We start from the raw sequence: 24811 nt of genomic DNA, 5'->3' as shown, positions 1-24811 counted from the left end.
TGTTTGTGGGCTCGATGAGAAACAATCGCTGAGTGGAGAGGGGGGTGGGTGGAGGCAGGGGGGTGGCTGGTGTGATTTGTTTGGTGATCAGAGCCAATAGAAAGCTCAGACTTGGATGAGATTCCCCACGCAGTGACTGAGAAGAGTCAGTGCTGAGCCTCCAGTGTTCCTTTCACAGCCGCACCAAAGCTCGCCTGAGATCCTGCAAAGCGAGGCTCGCTCTCTCCCGTCGCAGCTCGTTTCAGCTGAGCTCTTATGGGCATCTGCAGCAACCTGGTCGAAGCAGAACTGAAAGCAGCAGTGGGAGACCACACTTAATCACCCCCATTGGATATATAGCAACCTCCAGGACGCAGGGAATTGAAGAAAACCCTTCAGCTGGTTGCAGGTATGGAGCTCATTCTAGCTTAACTGCAGCAGAAGAGTGTTTGATGTTAGTAGCTGCACTTTTATAAGGCATTGCTGTTTATTTTGCAGGAATTCACCCCCCTCCCCTTAAGCTTCTGTCATTCCCGACTGCTGTTTAAGGGAGGGGGCACCTTACTTCATCCTGCAGATATTGAGGAAACAATACTTATTCCTGTATGAAATATGCCCAGTGCCAGGAGAATCGCCGTACTCAATGGGGTGATCAGGTTATCACTCCCCCCCCCATTTTAAAGTGATTCTCTGTGTGTCAAAGTTCTCGTGCAAACGGAACGTGGTTTAGCACGTTCCATTAGAAATGCTCCCCAATGCAAAGCAAAGGAGCAGCCTTCCCATTGTAAAGCAATAGCTGGATGTGTTCACAATATTGTGCTCGTCTGGCCTTAATGTGGGCAGCTCTCATGAGGCATGTGGCTAAATTAGTAGGAGCAAGCTATCAGGAGTCTGTAGATCTAGGTTTTGTTTTGAACAGCATTCTAAGATAAGTGACTGGCTAAAAACATAAAAATCCTTTGAGCTTAAGTATCATACAGGAAAATCCCTAACTGGAACCTGCCTCTCTTTGTACCTTTTTTTTCTTTGCTTTGGGTTAATTATGGTTTGTGATTATGAAACCCCATGAGGGATCAGCTCAAAGAACAAATAAGTATTTTAATAGTCATGAGTTAGAAATATATAAAAAAATATGCACCCCCCCCCCAAATGAGGATTATACTAATACAAACCCATGTCTGTCTCGCAGTGAGATCCTGCTTGACTGTCTGATAAAGCAACGGAGATATTTGCATTTCCATGAGACTTACAAAATTGGAGTCACAGGTCTTAGAAAAGAAATTGCAATGCCATTTGGCTGAGCGATTCCTATTTTTAGAACAGGTTTGTGGACGTGGTTATATAACTTTATTTCTGGTGGATTTTAGAGGACAAAATTAACCGCTCATCTCTTGAAAACGAAAGGTTGAAGGGGAGGGGAGGACAAACAAAACAACAAGCAGGAGTTAAAAGTCCTGTTGCACACAGTTGTATGAACTTCAGTTTAACTGTGCAAATAGCAGTGGAAAGAGTTGTTTCTATAATGAAAACTTAGATTAGGAAGCTAAACAGTCCTGTTGAATAACAAGCAACAGGTGCAAGAACAAGCAGAATTCACTCACTGAGCCCTAATTAGCACTCTGCATATCAAACTACTTCAAGGCGACTGCATTCAAAGCCACTACGAAATCAACATCATTCAGGCTTATTCACTTCCCACCAATACACACAGGGGATATATACAATTTCCCTGCAGGGAATTTATTTTCATCCTAATTCCTAAAGCCAGGAAGCAAGGACCATCCAACATATTTGCTAAGGTTGGCTGCTGCTATTACTGATATCTTTTTATGATATACTTTAAGGTTAACAATAAAATTATATTTCCTAGCACTTTAAGCATTAACATTACAGAAAGAGGAAATAACTATTTTTGTTGCAAACATTAGTTAGATTACACTGTTCAATTAACAGAAGCAAGTTTCAGTGGCCAGCATAGCAGGCTGAGATGCAGGGCATCTGGGTCCTATTTGTCACAGAGCTTGGGGAAAGGGGCTTAACTGCTTCATGCCTCAGTTTCTCCCAGGGAATAATGCATCTCTTCTATGTCTTGCATCCCGGGGAAGAAGACAGGGGTGATCCTGAGTGAAGTAGCACAGGTTTGTTTTTGCAGTGCATGAAGAGAAGATCACTGAGGATGCTAAATGTCCTCAGAGTATCCGAACCCAATATGCTGTGAGTGTTCTCTATATGCTAGAACGGATGGCTTTGGGTGTAAAGACAGGGACAATGTATCAGTGACTTGTATATCTGCTGGCCAACTCCCCCCCCCCCCCTTCCCCTATTGAGTTTGGTGGAGGAATATGGTGGATTCTCCTGCCCCCTCTAAACCTCATAGATTGCTATAGTAACCTCTTTTTACAAAGAGTCACTTGGGCTTGCACAGGGAAGGGGATTTCTCTGCTAATTACAGTTAAGCACTATGATATGTTCAGAGAGGAGGTGCAATGGAAGTTTTTTCAAATATTATGTGGAGGAGTTAAATCCGATCACAATGAAGATGCAGAAAGTGAAAATCCATTAACCTGCAATGCAGGATATAGTCCTCTGTATTCCAGACTGTTAACATTCAGTCCCCTCAGGTGCTCTGAGTCACTCTTCCATACCTCTTTAAGATCTAATTAATTTGCACTAATGTTGATTACTTTAGAAGGGATTTAAATTATTTTGCTTCCACTGCATTAGATGGGGGAGAAATTTGATTGAAAACATGTATCTATGTCCACGGAGCATCCCGAGCAATATTGACAAATGATGATCAAAGCTAAATCTAGATTCCAAGGGTAGAATTCATGAAGATGTAAATCCACTAGAACCAATAAACTCCATTAGGGAGACTCTCCTGCTGTGGATTTGAAAGCTACTTGCAAACACCTCCATAGATTGATACCTCTGGTGTTTCAGTTAAGGAATCTACAAGAAACTCCACACCAAATCCTGTAGATGGATGTGTGACTGAATGTGGGGAGCTTGGTGGATCAGGAACCCACTGTCTTCCTCCAAAATAGCACAAAAGGATCACACATGGTACCATTTCCTTCCTTTATTATGGTTACACATTTTGGAGAGTCAGTGTAGAACAGATGAGCATTGAACTCTAGGAATTTGCTTCAGACTCTAGACTCCCATCCCAAAGAGCATAGCTACCCCCAGGTTTTTGATCCATTACACACACAGCCTCTTATGGAAATTTTTTTGCCAGGTGCCTACAATTGCCCTCTTCATAACTCGTGTCCCATTTTTGCATAGATCTGTATCTCCCCTGTGCTAAAAGGGGAGAATTTGACCTTAAATACTCTGTTGTAAGACATTTGACTTTAGATCTGTCAACAGGTCAATCTACTAGATGATTAGGATATAAAATCCCATTTAATTGGTTAAGCGGTTAAACATATTGGTTAATCAATTTAAAGTGGGGGTGGGGGAGTCACTCCAGCTTGGCTGGATTGGTCCTCCTGCCTGCCTTTGGGCTGGAGCAGCCCTCTGCTCCCCCTACCCCCCACCAGCAGGGCCCGCTCCAGCCTTGTCAGAGTGACCCCTGCCTGTATCAGGCCCAGGCCCGCAGCTGACAGAGGCTGCTCCGACAAGGATGCTAAAGCAGCCTCTGTCCCTTGGCAGGCAGGGAGCTGTTCCAGCTCAAAATTCACATCTCCACTAAATAACAAGCAATACAATAAGAACTTAACTGTGATGTCCTGTTTTTGTTAGGGCTGTGTGAAAATGGAATTTGGGCCCATGAGTGGAAGACTGATTAAATAGTTGTGATGGTTTTTTTTTTCTTTGTTTGTTGCTTGTCGTCCTTCATCAATAGGCAGTGGTAGAAGTTCCACTGCTTCTGAATTGTAGTCCTTTCCTGTCCTTTGTGCAGGATGATCCTTTTTAAGAGTCAATCAGATTTTTTTTTCCTGCACACCAATTTTTTGAGATTTTAATGAAAAATCTAAACCAGCAAATGTCTAAACTCCCAAACACTTCAATTTGAAAATGATGGAGATTTTTTGATAGAATACACTGTGGTGCCTAATGGAAGTGTAGTTTGGATGCCTCATATATATAAAAAGATCCCTGGCTGGACTATGTCATCCATGTTGCACCATGGCCTCGCCTCCCTTCTTCAGTGAGCTGCTGCAGTGCATTGTGGGGGTTCCTGTCTGTAGCACCTCAGGGGAGCTATAGTCTGGTTGCAGAGCCTGGATCTGAGTGGAGATTTGGGATCATGAGCCCCTGCCTCCCCTCCCCCCCAATTTTTTTTTTAAAGAAAAACTCAAAGATTTTTAAAGAAAATTGACCATCCCTATTATTAGGGGACTGAAACCATTTAAATCCAGCAGCAGAGGACAGCAGTTAGAGATGCAAAAAAAGTGGATATCGTCTGTCCATCAAAGTATCTGTATTTTACATGTCAGGGATGTAACATCCAGTTTAATTGGATAACCAGTTAAATGTAGTGTTTAACAGGTTAACTGATTAAAGCGGGGAGGGGAACTCAAGCCTGGTTGAAGTGGCCCCCCCACCTGCTGTGGCCTGACTGGAGTGCCCTCCATCACCATAGGCGGGGCTGCTCTAGCCAGGCTGGAGCAGTCCCTGTCTGTGGCAGGCCCTGTGGGGCTGGAGCAGGCGGCTGCTCATAGCAGGCGGGAAAGTGCTCTAGCCCCTACTGGTTAACCAGAACCGGACGGGTGAGGCTTACAGGTTAGCCTTTCACATCCCTAAGAAATTCTATGCATATACTCTCCCTTCTGCTATATATTACGTGGAAGTCATACATGCAAAACTGTGATATTAATGCAGTGCCTCAATCTTTAGTGCCTCTTAGTTGCCCTAAGAATGCCAGAATGACTGTGATAAATATTCCTGGTACAATAATTATAATTTAGTAATTGCAAAATCATAGCCACTCAAGAAGAAACAGCTCAATGATTAGAGGTCACTTACCCCATTCCCATTGTTCTCAAAATTGCTGCAGTCTGCTTTTAGAAAAGAGAGACCCACTGTGCTCTCTTACAGGAGCTATTTCTTTTCTATTCTTGTAGCGTTAGTCTGTTCTGCTATTGGCATATGAAAACATAACACCATCTACATTTACAGGTCATAAATGGTGTATTTACCTCAGCTGTCCTTGAAAGACTGTTTCACAAAGTGTTTATATAGAAATTCTACTGCTTGCTCTTCCTTGGATTTGACTGCCACCCCCTCCCCCCCTTTTTTTAATGGTCTTTATAAGAGTGTGATAGTGACAAACAGCAAGTTATTGCTAAGCTACTAGAAGATTTACCAAAGTTTGCTTTCTCTGAAAACTGCCTCACTATTGTCCTATTATTTTCAATATACATGTCACCCTCTTATTTCAAGGAATGAAATAAAAAACTCTTGCCGTTTCCCATTATTTGAATATCAATATATATATAGGAGGCATTTATTTGAAGAATCTCTTCCAGTCATAAGGAAAGCCAGAGGAAATTAAAATCATGATATATCCAAGTACAGTAAGCCTCCTAAAGAGCAGTTATCTCTGGTATTTCATACTAAGAAAACAATTCTAAAGATAGAAATACTCTTAAGGAAAGAGAATACAGTACTTTCTCCCAAAATTTCATTTTTTGAAAACCGCTTTCTCTAGTGTGTGAGCGCCAAAGCACAAGTATAAAGTTCATGCTACCGATTTTTCTGCAGTGCAACGTTAAAGCTCTCTTTTTCTCTTATTTAAATAGTGGGATAAAAAGAATACAGAACAAGGAGAACACCTGACAGCTCATGCAAAATGCTTAGTTGACTTTGTCTTGTATAAACACTTTTGACATTCAAAATATTATTTGACCCAGTGCTAGAACTGTGATTCTGAAGTTTAAGGGAACTTAATCTTATAATCCATTGAAAACGAGCTGCCTTTCTCTGTTTGTATGGAGTTCTATCCTGGATTACAACCCCGAGTTATCCTCTATGATACCTTGCTATAATAATAGCACTTACGGACAGGAGAGCAATGTCTGATACTTTGCTTTAGTGCTAATGAAAGATTAAATGGAAGTGTTGTCATAGTTCTGTATAACTAATCTGGACAAGAAACAGTTTTCATTGGTATAAATGTAAGGCCAGATTGTACTTTCTATGAAGCCAAAACCAGTTGGATTGAAATGAAGCAGAATCTGCTGCGCATAAACATCAGGATACTAGCCAGTCTCCATGTTAGTTTCCAAATATCATCCACCATTTTAAGATAGGAAGTGGCAGAGGAGACACAAACTCTTACCAAAAGTACATACTAACCCAACTTCCTTTCTGAGCAATGCCTTTAGTCCAGACATGCACTACTTATATGACCCATCCTCTTTATGCCAGTTTTGGACCTACCGATGTACAGCACACCAGCCGCTGGGCCTCGGGTCAGAGAGCTGGTCCAAGAAACAGGGAGGTGGGGCAGGTGAAAATATTTGAATATATTTTATTATCCTACATTATTAAACAGATGCATTAATCAGCCATGTGGTTTTTATTGGGAAAAGATCATTCATGTTTGGACTAAATGCATCGCTGATGAAAGCCTAATACACTTAGTGGGGCTTTCACCAGGGAGAGAGTTGGCACATTGTGCCTGATGGTTCATTGTTGAAGAGTGTGGCATAGACTTCAATTGGAGCAAGTTTGGACCATTTAGTTTTCAAGTAATGGCACTTATGAATTTGAGACAAAGTTATAGGCGTTTTTAAAAGTAGCTTAGGGAGATAGAAGAATAAATGAATGTGCATTTTCTCTCTGACATTTCCCTCTGTGTGACTCTAAATTGATCGCTCAGGCTATGTCTAGACTATGTTCTCTTCTGAAAGAGGAATGTAAATGAGGCAAATAAAAAATGCAAATGAAGCGTGGATTTAAATATCCCATGTTTCATTTGCATATTTCCTTCTGAGCGCGTTTTCAAAAGGTTTTCAAAAGTGAAAGCACAGTCTAGACACAGGGTTCTTTCAAAAAAAAATTTTTTTTTCCTTCGGAAGAACCCCTACTCCTAATTTTTTCCAGAGTACAGGTTCTTTTAGAAAAAGGGAGGTTTTTTCCGAAGAATCCCATCTACACTGCGCTTTCACTTTCAAAAGACCCATTTTTGAAAAAGCATTCGGACGTGAATATGCAAATAAAGCGTGAGATATTTAAATCTGCGCTTCATTTACACTTTCAGTTTGCCTCATTTACATTCTTCTTTTGGAAGAGGAATGTAGTTTAAATGTGCCCTCAGTAAAGTCCTAATGCAGAATTTGTGACCTCACAAGCGTATCTGTAACGAAAGAGAGAGATGTCAAAAATAGATTCTGATAAAATACTCTCTCATTTTAGTTGAAATATAAGGGAGACTGGTGATAAAATGTGTGTGTGTGAGAGAAATTCAAGCCCTTCATCAGAGACTGAAAAATCTAAGGCAGAAGAAAGCTTTAGATCATGGATACGATAGACAAAAGTGGAATTTAAAACAATTACTTAAATTAAATCTGGTATGAATTTAAGACAGTAAGGTGAATTATCTAGACTATCAGAAATTCATTCTACATTATGAGAGATTTTTAAATATAAATTGGACCATAATAAATCCCCTCTTCTTTCCTTTATTTAAAATACTCTTTTTTTCTTCATGTTTCTTCTTTATATGGTAACACTGAGCAAAAAGCTTTGACACAGACTGCTTGCTGAATATCATTGGATACGGAATTTTGACAAGGTGCCTATTGTTATGCTTTGTTCCAGGTATAACACTGCTAGCTAGAAAACGTTAACAATTTCACTGTTTCTATAGTTGCATTTAAAACTATTCTACCTATTAACACACACTGGAATACTTATAAAAAATGACCACTCCGCTCTTTGCAAACAGTATCTTGAGGCGTGTGTGTGTGTGTGTGTGTGTGTGTGTGTGTGTTTTGTTTTTGTTTGTTTAAAATGAAATATTGTCTAAAAAGTAAGTTTCATTGGAAAACAGTGTATTGTCATTCCAAGTCAAGCCACATTCTGTGCTTATAGTTTTGTTTCAGATGAATATGATATTACAGGGAGAATGTTAGTTTGCCAGAGAACTGCACTGTGTTTACTATAAGAGGATTAAAGGAAATCTGAAAGTCTGTGCTAGCTCAGTAGGCAATAGATATACGTACATTATACTTGCAGGAACATTCTGCCCAGCTGTATTAGGGAATTTATCCTTTTATTTATTTAGCAGGTCGGACTTTATTCTACTGACAGAAATGTTGTCCATTTAAAACTATGCCAAACTTTAAAAGGTTTAACTATATGAATGTGCTTTGCACCATCTGAAGTATTATCCTGGCACAGTTGTCTCTTGTGTCTCACTCTAGTCTAGTGTCTCACTCTAGTCTAGTAAATGAACAATATTAGTAGTCTCTAGCTTATGGAGCTTGTTGCTCTCTACAGACTGTGGTTTAATTCCTGGCACCGCTGCTTGGGTCAAGGACTATTGCCACAGTCATAAACAACAATTTTCAGAATCCGAGCAAGCTAGACTAGGGTGTAGGTCTTTGGAAAAGTTTTCCTGGAGGGAGCAGGCACAGCAATATATCTCCATATCCACAGAGTATTGGCAGGCTGTACTGTTGGGAAGTGATGGCTGTCCAGCATCCTAGATATTAACGATTGTTTATTTGTGCAGTGGCCAATATGTGAAAGAAAAAGTGAATTCTAAAAGAAAGATAAGGCCTTGGAACTTCTTTTCCATTCTCAAAGACGCGGTATTAAGTTATTAAATATCTGCATGTTTTACTGGGCATAACTTTTGAGACTCAGTAAAATGTGGTTAGGTAAAGTTCCTCAGAAATGTATGTAGGAAGTTTGTGGGACAAATTGGTGGTGATGGGAATCCAGAAAAATTTGACTTAGCAGTAATAATAATTGTATATTTATGCAGGCCCATTGATTGGGGTGGGGGGCAGGGGGGAGGAGAGCTTGCCCCAGGATCCAGCAATTCTAAGAGGTCTGGGGCTCCCAGCTACTGCTACTGCAGCAGTAATGATGGCCAGAACCCCGGGTTCTTTAAATTGCTGCTGGAGTGCTGTGCCCGGTGCTTTGTGTAGCTCTGAGGACTGACTGCCCTCAGCCCCACCCCTTCCACCTGAGGCCCCAGCCCATGTGGAGCTAGACCCCACCCAAACACACACCTTTCCCAGGAGCCCATAAAAGCTGTTGGGAGGGGGTGTATTTATGCATTGCTTTTTCAGCCCCTTGCCACCACCATGTGACCATGCACTTTACAAATGACCCCAATTCAATAAACATTTAGTACCAAGTTGATTGCTAAGGCTTAAAACCTGTAACCATTAAAAATCCTAGTGGTTCCATGGTTAACCATTTTTTGGGATCTATGGATTGGTGGGACTAGGGAGGGAAGAGCCTGCAGTGCTGGGTGGCAGCCGGCTCCCAGGGCAGAAGAGTTTTACTGTAATGGAAATGAATAAGCTGCTGCTTACCAGTTACTCTTACATCCCTAGTAAGTGATAGAGATGTAGCCGTGTTTGTCTGGTGTAGCTGAAACAAAATACAGGACTATGTAGCACTTTAAAGACTAACAAGATGGTTTATTAGATGATGAGCTTTCGTGGGCCAGACCCACTTCCTCAGATTTGAGGAAGTGGGTCTGGCCCACGAAAGCTCATCATCTAATAAACCATCTTGTTAGTCTTTAAAGTGCTACATAGTCCTGTATTTTATCCCTAGTAAACACTGTTATAATGGCGGTAGAATGACTGAAGGATGAACGTGTTAATATATACAGGACTTTCTACCCTAATGTGCTGCTATTGTCCATGGTAAGGTGACTATCTAGCAAATCAGCAGCCAGGCAGACTACTGGTTCTCTATGCCACCATTGCATAATGCGTGCAGGTCAGGAGAGGAGAGATCTCTTTGGTGATGGACAAATCCCTACATTAATGGAAAGTGACACAGTCTCTCTTTAACATCCATGTATAGCTGAAAGGAACCTGGGCTATGTCTACACTGACGGCTGCTTGTGCAAGAACATGTCCACACTGCCATGTGCAAGATGTGCTTTTGCGCAAGAGCATCCATGGCAGTGTGGACGTTCTATTGAGCAAGTAAGCTATGATGGCCATTTTAGCCATAGGGCTTTCTTGCGCAAGAAACCCCTGCTGCACATCCACGCTGCCCTCTTGTGCAAGAGCTCCTGCGCAAGAGAGCTTACAACTGTTAGAGAAGAGTGTAGTTCTTGAATAAGAAGCCCTCTCCTTCCATGCTTTACTGTAAATCTTCTTGCGTAAGAGCGGGTGGGCAATGTTGGACGCTCTGTGGAAGAACGGCCGTTCTTGCGCAATAACCCACCAGTGTAGACATAGCCCTGGAGTGTAGTGTGGTGTGGTGTGGGTTGGTTGGTTTTTCTAAAGCTCTACTCTGTGAATGCCACATGCAACAAACTGTAGAATCAGTCCTACAGAGGCCTTTCTTAGTCTGAATAAGCCATTTGTAGTAAGGAGAAGAATAACCTGATCTAGACAGAGAGCTAAGTCCACCTGAAATAGACTGTGGAAAGATGCAGAATTTTTGATCAGGACAATCTACCCCAGGTAAAGGTGAGGTGTGGGTGGCTGATTCACTCTGACTCTGATCCAGGCTTTCTTGTCACAATGACTATCAAAATGAATGGTATCACAGTAACAGCTTTGTAGAACTCTGGGCCATCAGGCGCTGCTGATGAAGACTGGAGGAATCTTTGGGGGCTTTGTTTTAGTGAGACTGCTCTGATGAGGCCAGAACATTTGTTTGCTGACACCAGTCGGACCATCATCTCTAGTGACCAGCAACTGATGTTTTGAATGTGGACTCTTGTGTGCTGTGCACATTTGAAAATCTATATATCTAATATAGGAGCATCAATAAGAGATGAACGGGCCTGTGCACTACCGAAAATCTGGCCTGTGTGGTGTCACCTGCAGATAAAAGACTTTGGGCAGACAAAAGCTTCTTTGATTATGATGGAGTGCTGTGTATTTGAACTCTTCCATATGGCTGCATTTTCAAATTTAAATATAGCAATGGCGGCAAACTGCTTCATTATATACAAATGGCAACCTAAGGCGATTGGCATCTGGCCAATTCTGCTCCTCCATGGTTTTATTTACTCATAACTACATGTTTAGCAGTCGGACATGGTTGACTATGGTTGTTGCTGAATGGATAACACACACAACAATTGAGACGTTAGTCCAATTTTTTTTATAATGGAATTCAGGCGTCTTGAATTTCAAAGGATGTTCATCCCAGCATTTCTTGTGATACTGGCCCTGGAACCTACACCAAAGGGACAAATGATTTTAGGTTCCTCAGTTTTTAGGTGCATGTGAGGGACTTACAAGGAGTCCATTTTTTTTTTTTTTTTTTTGCAGGAAGTGCTGAGCCTTCCACCTGCCAAGTATTTCAAATTGGGCACCCAAAATTGAGGGACAGAGAATTACAAGTAATGGTCAAAAAAGTAGACCAAAAATGAGGTGTGAATTACTTGCACATGGGGTATCAGCCTGGGATTGCCAGGCATGTGGTGGTTAGTAGTAGTTATCCTCATATCTCCTTCCTTTTACTTCCGTGATATAAACCTTCAGTTTTTACTAAACCCTTTGGCTTCTAGGGGTCAGCTGCAGTTTATGTGCAGTGACAGACTGGATTATGTTCTCTCTGAATGTTTCATCATGAGGTACATGTGTAGCACTCGAGTTGGCGCTGCTTTGTCTGATGTTCCAGGCATATCATTCAATAGTGAAATTATTAATAGCTAAGAGACAACTAGAGCAAAGGTTTATACCAAGTGTTAAACAAGAATGAGCAATGATGATATGTTTCCTTTTTATCTAAGTCTCCACTCCTGCATCAAGATGAGCAAGCATAGTTCTCTACAGCCGTTGAGTCTGAACCACAGAAAGATTTCAGTTTAGGCAGGGGTCTGAAATATAGCAGACTTGGGCTTTATTCCTTGCTTTACTATAGACTTCTTGTGTGACCTTTGGGAGGGTTATTTATTTCCTTCATGGTCAGTTTCTTCATTTGAAAAAAGGGAATCCTATCCTATCTCCCTGAGACTTTCCAAGGCTAAACTTTTATTAATTTTTGCAAAGGACTCTGAGACACTCACTAGAAGATGCATACTTAGAAGTGCAAAACACTACTAAATCTCTGAAAGCCACTTTATTGATGAGTGAAATTAATAGGAAAACAGCAACATAGGTTTAAGGACCTAAGCATGGACGTTATTAGGTAAAAGTGGTTTGGGAAGTAGGGTTGCCATATGGTTTAACCAAAAATACCAAACACCTCCCCCTCCCCCACCAAAAAAAACACCAGGGGAAAAAATTCTATTGAGGAACAAAAAGGGGGAGACCAAAGTTGTTGAGCAAAAATAAAAGGGACCCTGAGAGTCGTTAAACAAAAAATTAAAAAAACCCAGTGTGGCCATTTTTGAGGCTTTTTGGCTGTAACTGGCTGCTGGCGGCCGTCCGCCATCTTGCCTCCCTAGGCCAGGCCGGACAGCTCCCCTGCGGAACCTGGTAAGCACCCAGAATTTTTGCCTCCCTGCCAGGGGAAAAAAATCAGAAAATACCAAACATTTTAGGTGTCTGGTATTTTCTGGATGTTTTTACTAGACAGGAGGCGAAAATACTGGACTGTCCGCTTTAATACCGGACACCTGGCAACCCTATTGAGAAGGGACAAATCAAATATTAGCTTGACCATATTTTCCAAACAGCAAAACAGGCAATTTTGTGATCTGTGAGGGGGGTTTCTTTTAATATCATTTAATATATTTCCCTTCAAAGAACATACATTCAGGTCCCCTGTAACATTTAACATGTCATTAGTCACTTAAAAACATATTGCCATCAACTTGATTGCTACAGTGGGGTGGATACATAAAGCCTATAAATAAGCTGCCACAACCTGATATGCATATGTAAAAATGTTTGTTTACTAAAAAGTTTACAGATAACATTTGTCTGGCTGCTCCACATACAGGATGAAATTTGTGTCTGTGTATCACTTAAAGCCCATTTATGCACCATCTTGAAGACTTAATTGTGATTTAAGAGATCTATATGGCTTACAATGGACCTAAGCCCAGTAGAGAACTCCATTCACTACATAGTGCTCTGCTCTATAATTAAGCTGCTTCTGATCAGATGAAATCCAATTTTTCCAGTGTGGCTGGTCCTCAGTAGTCACCTATAAGATGCATTATTCTGGCAAGTTGTACTAATATCATCACTAAACACAACTTGATAGAAATAGGGAATAAATGGAATTGTTTTCACGAACTACTGTATAGTGTTTCATCTTTCGTATACTTAATTGCAAGGCATGTATACTTCACTGTTCCGCAAAACAAAGAAATAAAAGGAAGCGCCGAACATGCACATATTGTATACAAACACATAATTTACCAAATCTAAACAATATTTATCCCATAGCAGCACTCAGACTCTAGTATGAATTGTGCTGGTTTAAATTTCAACAACTTCAGTGGATTTATTGCGGAGCTATACTGGCGTGATATCAGAATCTAACCCCACGTTTGCTTGAGATCAGCATAGATATTTTGAGACATGAAGTTTTCCAGTAAAAGGCATCATAAGCAGAGGTGGTCTAAAGAACTGAAATTTATACCTCTGAACTTCATTTCATTGAGACTCACCGTATTTATAGCAAGATAAATGCACGTTCCTTTTTATTTGTGTTTGTGCAGAAAAGGCATACGTATAGCATAGCATGACTAGTGTATGTTCTTTCTGGAGATCTCAGCAGATATGTTGTTTCACAAACTATATTTTTGGACAAGTGTGCATTCCTTGAATTTTCCTAACCTTCTTTTAACAGCTCCAGGGGGTAGCCAAGTTAGTCTGTTACAGAAAAAAACAACAAATGGTCTGGTAGCACTTTATAGACTAACAAAACATGTAGATGGTATCATAAGCTTTCGTGGGCACAGCCCACTTCTTCATAACTCCGGTCATCTGAAGATGTGGGCTGTGCCTATGAAAGCTCATGATACTGTCTACATGTTTTGTTCATCTATAAAGTGCTACCAGACAACTTGTGTTTTCTTCTTTTAACAATCACTTACAAAAATCAAAGTCAAGAAATGAAACATGGATTTTTTTTTTCATTTGGTAACATTCTCTTGTAGTATTTGCAACCCCAAAACTATGCCATCCAATCTATGCCTGAGAGCCAGAAAATTACAGTTGAGAATAAATTTAACTAAACCTTGGATTTCTGGACACTAAAAATGAACAGAAATCCAAAAAGTAAAAACATAGTGAAAACAAACTTGGTTTCGGTTATAATAAAGTATTAGTTATTAGCAAATGCATTTTATATACTGTCCCTTTTAGTTTTTTAAATAAAACTACTCATTCACCGATCTCTTGATGCAGACATGGATCATTATCCTAGTTGAATACATTCCCTAGGAAATGCCTGCTAGCTGCCACTCGCTTCTTTATTTCAAGATGTCTGGCTCTAGGTCGATATATAGATCCAACTACATCTAAACCAGGTGCCCCACAGGGGTGCAGGGAGAAAGGAAGTGGAGGTGTACCCACCACCTGACATTAGCTCGCCATTTCTTATTAATATACATTGATGACACAATGAAGTGGGATCCATTACTGAGAAGGTTTGCTTGGTATGTATGGGGGGAAAAGAGAAAACTTAACTTGGTTTTAGCGAGTAATAGATTTCAAATGGAGTAGGCTCTGCAAGTAGTAATTCTGCATTTAGTTCTTGGTAGACGAGTCAATAGTGAATAAGTAAGTTTATCCCTCAGGGATGATTTAGCTTTGTCACTATTTAGTAACCTTCGCCCTCATGCTGTGTTGAGACAGAGACTCTGTTTAAATCCTCTCATGATGGGCAACTATTTCCCTGAAACTGAGTCCCCATTAGGGATGGCCGGCTGGAATAAAAGGAACGTTAGGCAGATTTTTATTTTTGAATCTGCTTTTCAGACTGCAGCTATTATAGTTGCAAAGAGGCTGTACAAATGTAGCTTTCACTGGCTCTTATTACAGGGGTACTCTCTGGGACCTGCTAATGGCTTGGGTCTTTGGCTACTTTCCCTGTCGCATTCTCGTTGTTTTTGTTTATAGGATTAGAACCACGTTGGTGGGGATATTTTACTGCTTGATTCTCTAACACAAAGAATCACTGCAACATTGCCACTTGGCCTGAGTCACCTTCCCCTATCAACTTACTTTGTTTACTTAAAATGTGTCTCATAGCCCAGCCTTGTGTGCCTAACTTCTAATAAAGGCTGCATATGTGGATAGCTTAACCAAAAGAGCCTTATTGCTCCTGTGAAGACACAAAATCAGGGATACTATAGACAGATGATCGTGATACTAGTACGTTCTCTGAGAACAATGTGAAGGCTCAATTTTATGTTTGTCATCCAGGGGAAAGGGAGTGCAGGAGAATGGACAGGCCATAAGGAGCCTTCTTCCTCTTTTCCTCCTCCCCTGTTCCCCCACCTTGCTGTCCTGCACAGATTTTTAGGTGAGCTAGTTGGGTAAGAATGAACAGGGACCCAAGGATTAGGTTACCAGCCTCGGTTTGAGTTACGTGCTCAGCTAGAGGCTTCTTATGACCTTGGGCAAGTCAGGCCCATACTTCTTTTAAAGTATTTGTGTTTCTCAACCTAGTGCTGCAAAGTATGAGTGACTTAGTTGGCGCAGTCCCATTTTTCAGAAGTGGGTTTCATTGAAATGTAGGTTAGGCACTGAGAAAATTGCTTTTGAAAATAGGAGTCTGCCCTCCAAGCCCAGGGTGTGTCTACATGAGGAAATTATTTTGAAATGACTACATTTAACGTAACTCCCGACTTTACACAATTGAAATAGCATGTTCCCACTACGGGGAAGCCAAGGTAGGCTCTGTTAATGTGGAAGTGCTACTAGGCCAGCCCACAACATTTTGGCACCTGAGGCGGGGAGCTCAAATTATGCCCTTATGCCACCTTTGCTCCTGCCTGCCTGTTATGTCTCTTGTGCTCTCCTTCCTCCAGCACAGCACTCCACGATCTCTGTGCATCTAGAGAAGAGAAAATACATATGCACCAGCAGCAGACACAATTTTCTACACTCTGGGTCCTAGTGGCACCTCCTCCTCTTCCCCCAGGCTGGCATCTGAGGCAGCCACCTCAATTCGCCTCATGGTAAGGACAGCCCTGACATACTATCCCTTCTTAGTCCCAGGAAGCACTGGGGCTAATTAGTTTGAATTTCTTTGGGGAGTAGTTATTTCGAGATAGCTTGATGCTCTAGTACATCTCGAAATAACTATTTTTAAATTAGTGCTATTCTCCAAGGAATGCGGGAGTACAGATTTTGAAATAAGCACCCATTATTTTGAAATAACGAGCTTGGTAGTGTGACTGCTCCATTTATAAATTTGACCTAAGGGGGGCTATTTTGAAAAATACCCTAGTGTAGACCAGAGCTGAGTGTCTGTAGTACAGGGCATGTCTGCAGTACAGCACTAAGCCAACCTGTGTTTGCTCAGCTTGCAAACTCTACAGTACAGTAAAACTCCAATGGTCCAGCATCTGACGGTCCGGCACCATCAGGAACCCGGAAGTGCTCCGGGCAGCCGGACCATTGGAGCTGCTCAGCTCCCAGCTTCCCCGATTCAGCCGCTGCTAAAACTGACCAGCGCTGAATCTGGGAAGCAGGGGGCAGAACAGCTGGCGTGCTGCTGGGTCGGTCCAGTAGCGCTGCCTCTGGGGGCAGCGGGACCAACCCGGCACCACCCCAGCTGTCCCGGATTCAGCTGCTGCTGAAATTGACCAGCGGCTGACTCCAGGAAGCCCGAGACAGAGCTGCTCTACCCCAGCTTCCTGGAATCAGCCACTGGTCAGTTTCAGCAGCCGCTGACTTGGGTACACCTGGGACAGAGCAGCTGGAGTACTGCTGGGTTGGTCCCCACAACGCTGAGGTTTGGCGCTACCAGACCAACCCAGCAGCGCCCCGGCTGCTCTGTCCCAGGTGTCCCGATTCAGCCGCTGCTGAAACTGACCAGGGCTGACTCCAGGAAGCCCGGGGCAGAGCAGCCCTGCCTCTGGCTTTCTGGAGTCAGCTGCTGATCAGTTTCTGCCGCGGCTGACTTGGGGACACCTGGGGCAGAGCAGCTGGGGTGCTGCCAGGTTGGTCCAGTAGCGCTGAGGAGCGGCGCTGCGGGACCAACCAGTCAGCACCCCAGCTGCTCTGCCCCAGGCGTCCCCAAGAGCAGCTGGGGTGCTGACGGGTTGGTCTCGCGGTGCTAAGGGTCGGCGCTACCGGACCAACCAGGCAGCACTCCAGCTGCTCTGCTGCAGGCGTCCCCGATTCAGCCGCTGCTGAAACTGACCAGCAGCGGCTGAATCAGGGACTCCTGGGGCAGAGCCGGATTATCAGAAGGGAGGGCTATGAGGGGGTCTGGGGTAGCATACCCCCACCCCACCCCAGACCCCTCATAGCCCCCCCTTCTGATAGTCCGGCATATCTGATAATCTGGCACCCCCTGGGTCCTAAAGGTGCCGTATTATCGGAAGTTTACTGTAATTACTGAATTATTGGCTGAAGTGGGGCAGTGTGTGTGTGTGTGGGGGGGGGGGGGGGGGGAGCCGGCGGGGGGGGGGGACTGAGAGCCCAGGGTCTCAACACTGTGCAACTTGCTGCCCACCCTCTATTGGCTCTTGACTGGAGGCAATGGGCAGAGAGCTGCCATGCTTCTCACCTCCCTGCACCTAGCTCAGAGAACAGGCGGTGGGCCAGACTTCCCTGTGGGTTTGTGTACACAGTGACGCTATTTTGAGATAACGGGATCAGATCTGGGCAATGACGGGTAAGGTTTTGCTAGAAGACATACAGGAAAGAGACAGAATCATGGTGATATGGACTGCCTGGGGGTGCCCAGCTGCCTGGAACTGCCTGAGAGCCCTCCACCTCCCAGGTGTCCTTGGGTGAGGGGGACAGTGTTCCACCTCTAACCAGCAACATTCCTATACTCCTCCATTCATCAGGGAATGAGGGGAAAGTGCATAGGTTGCTGCATTTTTCATTCTGGCTGGGGAGCACAGGGGGCAGATAAACCTGGACCTGTCCCCCGGGGCGGATATAGGGCAGGGCGAGTGGGGCGGCGGCCCCGGGCCCCACGCTTCAAGAAGCCCCGCGCATGTGCCGTGTCAAACGGGGGCCCTGTGAAATTGTGCTGCCCTGGGCCCCGCAAAATTGTCATCTGCCCCTGCCTGTCCCAGCCAGGGGACATGCATTTGCTCCCTAGCTGTGCCTGCTAGAGCAGCAATGGCCATGGAGAGGTGCTTCTCCTCTGGCCCCAAGCTGCTGCTGCAAGAGAGGGCTGGGTAGTCCTCCCTCTCTCCAGGTCAGCCTGCATACTGCCTAGGAATAAGAATGGGTAACTGGTACCTGGGAGCAGCCTCCCCTGCGCAGAGGGCTGCTCCAGTCCCACACCTGCGGGCAGGGCAGGAGCAGACATTGGCTGCTTTCTGTACGGGGCGGGTGGGACAGGAGCAAGAGCCAGCAGCCCCATGCAGTGGGGAGGCTGCCATGAAGCCGTTTCTGTCTGCGGCGGGCCCGCAGATAGAGGCTGCTTTGTGGCAGCTTCCTCCGCCCCCTCCCCTGGCAGCAGCCTCTGTCTGTGGGGAGCTCAGACCCCCTGTGGACAAGGGCTGCTGCCATCCCACACTGCTGCCTCTGTATCTGAAGGCAGCAGCACGGGGTGGTAGGTGACCGGTCTGAGTGGGGAGCTGGCTTGTAAACTAACTCCCCTTATGGACTGACTCCTGCCTGCCACCCTGAGATGCTGCCACCTCTGATACAGGGAACTCCCTGGGAGAGGGGCTGGGAGTGCACTGGCTGCTGTCCCCACCCCTGGGGACTGTTGAATAGTCGTGTAACTGACAAGATTTCATGCAGTTCCATGGCTATTCAATTACACCGTATCTAATATCCCTACTTGAGACACACGAAATAAGAGTAGGATTTTTTTTTTTTTTTTGAGGAGACATGAGTGAGAGAAACATTTTTGGCATGTCTCTATTCATGGCTATTGTTTAGAAAGCTTGTAAGTATAGTAGACGAAATAGCCTTTGGACCATGACACTTCCTGTAGCTCCCCTTGACTGAGACTGGACACTCACGACCAACTGGAGCTGCGATGGCCCATGCCAGTGGAGGTGCAAGTAAACCAAGTGTCTTGTGGCCAGCTAGTGTCTTGACCTTACAAGCTGTGACCCGAGTTTGGAAACCTCTCCTGTAAGGCGTGGTTTAGATTGGAGGCATAGTTTCAGTTACAGCTTCATCATCTTTAGTTCCAGAATGTATGAAGATATATTTGGATTCAAAGTACAGCTAGATATACTCTCTCCTTCCACCTCCTTGGGGAAAGGGTGGCTGGCACTGGCTGGCAGACGGTCTCATGCCATATCTATACGCCCATCTATTTGTCCATTCACAGTGCCTTGTCTTTCCCCTTGTGCAGGACACTCTCTAAAATCTAAGTAAGGACCAATATGAAATGAACACCCATTTAAAAAAAAAAAACCCCACTGGCCATATGATGGCATAAACTGTCCCCACCCATTGCTCAGTTCTGCCCTGTTTGTGGCTCCTTTGGTGATGGCTGTCACTGATGATGAGGGCAGGTATCTTTCCTGGCTTGATAATAGCTGTTTTAATGAAACTTCAGCCGTGCCAGGACAAGCCCTGCATGGGCAGGAGCATTGCAAGCTTCTACTTCATATCACCTCATCTTGCTTGAGGTGTGAGTAGCTGTCTCCCAGGTGTGTGAGAAGGTAGTTAAGTGACCATTCCCTGTTCAGTTCCTAGCCAGCCTGCTGAGACTGCCAGCAATGCCCATTGTTGAGATGTTACTTTCTTTCAGATGTACTGTAGATACTACTCTCCTATGGTGTGTCTACACAGCAAAGTTATTTTGGAATAACCGGCATTATTGAAATTATTTCAAAATAATAAATGGCTCATTCTGACTTCTGTAAACCTCATTCGATGAAGAATAACACCTATTTTGAAATAAGGTGCGTATAGATGCTCCACTTCTGCTATTTCGAAATAGCCTCTCAACAGGGCCATTCTAAGTTATTCCTTCTGGGGTGCTAAACTGTGAGAGCAGGTCAACATTCATCTGACTAATTTTGAGCCTTCCCTGCAGTGTAAATGTGCTATTCTGGAATAACTATTCTGGAGGGCTACTTCTACACTGGCATGAATTTCCAAAAATGCTTTTAACGGAAAAATTTTCCATTAAAGCACTTTTTGTGGAAAAGCGTCTGTGGCCAATCTAGACGCGCTTTCCTGCAAAAAAGCCCCGATCGCCATTTTCACGATCGGGGCTTTTTTGCAGAAAACAGTACTGTGCTGTTTACACTGGCCCTTTTGGGCAAAAGTCTTTCGGAAAAAGACTTTTGCCCGAACGGGAGCAGCATAGTTTTTCCAGAAAAGCACTGATGATTTTACATGAGATCGTCAGTGCTTTTCCAGAAATTCAAGTGGCCAGTGTAGACAGCTGGCAAGTTTTTCCAGAAAAGCTGCTGATTTTCCGGAAAAACTTGCCAGTCTAACCACGGCCAAATAGTTTATTCTAAAATAACTGTGCAGTGTAGATGTAGCCTAGTAACAGGCCATCACTTGCTAAACCCTTGGGATTAGTGTAGACCATTGTTGCTCAGTGCCACACACAGACACTGATTCATAATATCAGTTAATCAGAAACAAAATAGGGGCTTTATTTGAAGATAATGTGATCCTTTGAGATGGGACAATTCAAATATGTTAGGATTAGGAGGAAAATGAGAGTTGAAATATTTTTAGAAGGTAGGAAACTTTAAAAATACACTACACCAAGGACACAATCCTGCTCTTGTGAAAATGAATGTCAAAGCTCTCTAGATTTTTTTATTATTATTTTTTAAAAGCAGAAACAGGCTGAGGCCCCAAAGATTAGGAATTTGGTACATACATTGTCATTATTAAAGTGAGATCTATTTAACTGACCACTTTTGATGGAGAGATGATGTGGATGTGGAACTTTTGCTGAGTTTTAGCCATATAAACAGACTTTGCTACATGGTACAGAAGAAACTTAATATAAATAAGGGAAAGGAACATGACTTTCAATTGTCCCCTTGTTTAAAATATAGAATTTGCATTCAGCCCAGATGCATCTATTTGAGGTCTTTTATTACTGCAAAATACTGACAGTTAGAATACTAAATTAGTATCAATTAAAGATGCTTGCACTAGTCTTTTATGTTCTCTTGTTTTTGGCCTTTGCTCCTTGCTTAGACTGTGGGAGGATAACACTAGAGGAGAAGAGAAAGGGTTGATTAAGTAGTACAGCAAAATTCTGCTTAATTGCTCTCAGATATGAGAGAGTTCAGCTGCAAGGGAAAGGTGCAATTTGGGAAGATCACTGCAAAGCATAGTTCCCTTCAGATGCAGTTTTATCATTGTTAGTTCCAGGATGGATGAAGATATAATTGGATCCAAAGTACAGATTGTCCAATCTCCTTGGGTAATGGTGGCAGACACTGGTGGTCAAAAGTCTTAATTGTATTTCAGAGTTGGTGAGCCTTTCCATAAGCTGGTGAGATCTCCCAGCTAATTTAGGGCTCCGTACAAATGAAAGTAAATCAATTGTTTCAGCACAAAATAAGAATCAACAATGTAGTGACTAGCTTCATGAGTGTGCCATTTCACTCCTAGATTAGCTGTATTACAAACCTTCAGTGCAGTCGCAGAATTCTTCATTTATACTGTACTTGCATTGCATCAGGAGAGATTAGGGTCAGCGCTGCTTGCTTAAATGATTTGCCTGGTACAGCCAATTTGCTGGAAGAATCACATTGCCTCTGAGGAGTTGTACAAAACAGGGCATCAGTGTTTTGATGCCTACAATTGCTCCATGTGTTTGGATAAGATAAGCACCTAAATGTGGTGTAGCCAAATTGAAGCTAAACATTTGCTTTCTCCCATCAGTGAATTAAAGACCCTATACCAAATACTTAGCCAGTGTAAAATCCATATTGCCCCATTGAAAAACATGATGATTTTTTCTTTCTTCATTTTCCTGGCTGCTTAAAAGCTCTGTGCAAATACTCGTTTCAACCTGGATCTGTATTATATAGGCTATTGCAATATATGGCAGAGTCATTAGTGACCGTATGGTTTAGATGTGTATACTAAATAGCAGCATTTTTTGCTTTTGGCTTCTTTCCATCTAATCTATAGCGTGGCATTTTTAGGTTAAACTTATAGTCCACTCCCTTTTTTCCCCCTCATCTGCTGTACAACTCAAACTCCACTTTATACCATTATATTGCAGCATTTATTTGCAGCATCTATTTAATTCCTTACTTTGGCCCTTGGTAGCTTGTTTCATGATTCACACATCTGCTAGGAGGACACACACCCTGAAGCTCAACTTCATCTGAAAATTTTATTTCCTTGGTCCTGATAAATGATGCACCTGCAAACCTAAGAACTACAGCATGGTGAATATTTGTGGTGGAAAGCTCCATCAATCGTCCATGGCATGTTGGTAGAGATTGCTGTTTTCTTTCTCCTGGCAATATGGTGTTGCTGACATCGAAGATCAAAATAGGGCTTTTACTATAGTAACCGTGGTTTTGGAGTGATGATGATCATGGGTCTGATGCTCAGTGACATTAAGGACCTGGTATGCCACTCTGCGGCTGTGTCTAGGCTGGCCAGTTTTTCCGGAAAATCAGCCGCTTTTCCGGAAAAACTTGCCAGCTGTCTACACTGGCCGCTTGAATTTCCGCAAAAGCACTGACTTCCTACTGTAAGAAATCAGTGCTTTTTGCAGAAATACTATGCTGCTCCCGTTCGGGCAAAAGTCCCTTTTGTGCAAAACTTTTGCGCAAAAGGGCCAGTGTAGACAGCTGAGATTTGTTTTCCACAAAAAAGCCCTGATCGCGAAAATGGCGATCGGGGCTTTTTTGCGCAAAAGCGCATCTAGATTGGCCACGGACGCTTTTCTGCAAAAAGTGCTTTTGTGGAAAAGCGCCTGTGCCAATCTAGACGCTCTGTTCTGAAAATGCTTTTAACGGAAAACTTTTCCGTTAAAAGCATTTCCGGAAAATCATGCCAGTCTAGCTGTAGCCTGATGGTATAAATGGCCCTATAATGGGAAGAAGTGGACCTCTCTTCGTTGAAGAACTCCCTGACTGGCATAGAGTTGATATAATTGTTCTTTACTGGTCTTACACCCAACTTCTGAAGAAGTAATGGAGCATGACAGGTAGTAGCTGGCTCACACTAAACTATAGTAGGACTATGTTCTACTTCCATTAGCTCAGTGGCGACTTGGAGCTGCTCTAACTCAGGAGAAGGACGTTGGTTCTGCATGATCCTAGAATGCAGGGGATATAAAAGGAAGCTGAAAGCCGTCTTGCTTTCCACCCCTGGATTATTCTGACCTCTTCCTCAGTAACTGAGACTCAGGCCTAATGTTTACAATATATGGGGAATATTTTACGAATACATATGGGGTTTTTTTGGTTTGGTTTTTCTTATAGGTTGAATGATTACTTTGGAGTATGCCAGCCTTATTGCTCTCCTGTTCGCTCCTCTTGATTTAGAGAAGCCCTCCAACATTTCTTCCTTGCTCACACTTTTGTTAACTGATCTTTGATTTTTAGCTTCCATACCAACCGACACAGCCATTCTGTTCTGTCCTTTCCATTTAGAATTTTGGTTGCTATGTTTCTATTCCTGTAGTCTCTTAAAACAGAGTGAGGCTCAGTTGATCAGAATAGCTCAGTGGGTAGCCTCATTAGCTGCTTAGAATGATTCTAGTGATATTATACAATCTACATCAGCTATTTATGCAGCATATACTTTTCCTTGTTCTTGTGATCAATCCTGAAAGGTCCCTTTAGAACTGTATCTGCTGTCATTCCCAAGTCACCCTCCTATTCAGCACTATGCAGAAAATGCCTTTTGTTAGGCACAGAGAGAGGCTTTTAGAAAATGAGTAACCGTTCCTATTCCTTATAAACAGCATCCTTTCTTTTCCTGATTCTTCCAGCCCTTTCCAGCAAGTAAATATCATCAGACTATCTTTTACAAATAGTTTCCTACTGAAACCTTGGAAATCCCAGGCATTCTCCAGAACCCTGTTTCTTAGTGTCTTTCCCACAGAGAGACATTTAAAAAATGGGGAACATTATGCCAGCAGTGAAAGAAATCAAACACAAAGATAGCCTGGCAGGAATTGAGGTTTTGTTTCCTGACAGCCCCTTTAGTTGAGACATCATAATTCTTGTGAGCTCTGAATTACCAGGCTGCAATGTGTCTGTCAAGGAGCTGGCTTTGAGAAGTGTTTTAGGGACTCCCTAGCAAGCATATCAAGTCACTACAGAAAGCATAATGAGCTCTCATTATGGGAATTGCCAGTAGTAAACTTTGCCAGGGGTAGCAAAGGAGTAAGGTAGAGAAATAAGCCGAAAATATATAGTACAGACAATTGAGCGACAGAGGGGCCTCATAGGTGCAAATCAGGATGAGTGAAGTCAATGGAGCTCGCCAAATATACTAGCCTAAAATCTGCCTGTCTACATGTTTTATGTATTAAGAGGGTTGGTTGTTTCTTTTGTTTCATATTGAAATAGGACTGCTCCATAAAACATACATTTGAATATGTTGTAATTCTACGATGAACCAGATTCTGATCTCACGTTGGTGTAACACTTATGTAG

General features: G+C 43.0%; 1 protein-coding gene across 4 annotated transcripts in view; it reads left to right on the top strand.

Moving 5' to 3' along the window:
* GREM2 (gremlin 2, DAN family BMP antagonist) overlaps nt 1-24811 on the top strand; it is a 76211-nt gene that overhangs the window by 34792 nt on the left and 16608 nt on the right. The window contains exons 3-4 of one of the 4 annotated variants that reach the window (XM_075924823.2): nt 179-388; nt 16079-16228. The exons of 1 other annotated variant lie outside the window; for it this stretch is intronic. In XM_075924823.2, the coding sequence (XP_075780938.1) occupies nt 16125-16228 (104 nt within the window). In that variant the 5' untranslated portion in view covers nt 179-388; nt 16079-16124. Of the gene's footprint in view, nt 1-77; nt 389-16078; nt 16229-24811 lie in introns of those variants that run through there. 2 more of the 4 variants (XM_006117428.5, XM_006117429.5) reach the window with 2 other exon arrangements.

The sequence above is a fragment of the Pelodiscus sinensis genome, chromosome 3 (assembly GCF_052426305.1).
Source record: "Pelodiscus sinensis isolate ZL-2025 chromosome 3, ASM5242630v1, whole genome shotgun sequence".
Classification (NCBI taxonomy): Eukaryota; Metazoa; Chordata; order Testudines; family Trionychidae; genus Pelodiscus; species Pelodiscus sinensis.
The sequence above is the reverse complement of the archived record's forward strand: the minus strand, read 5'-3'. Positions and strand labels throughout refer to the sequence as shown.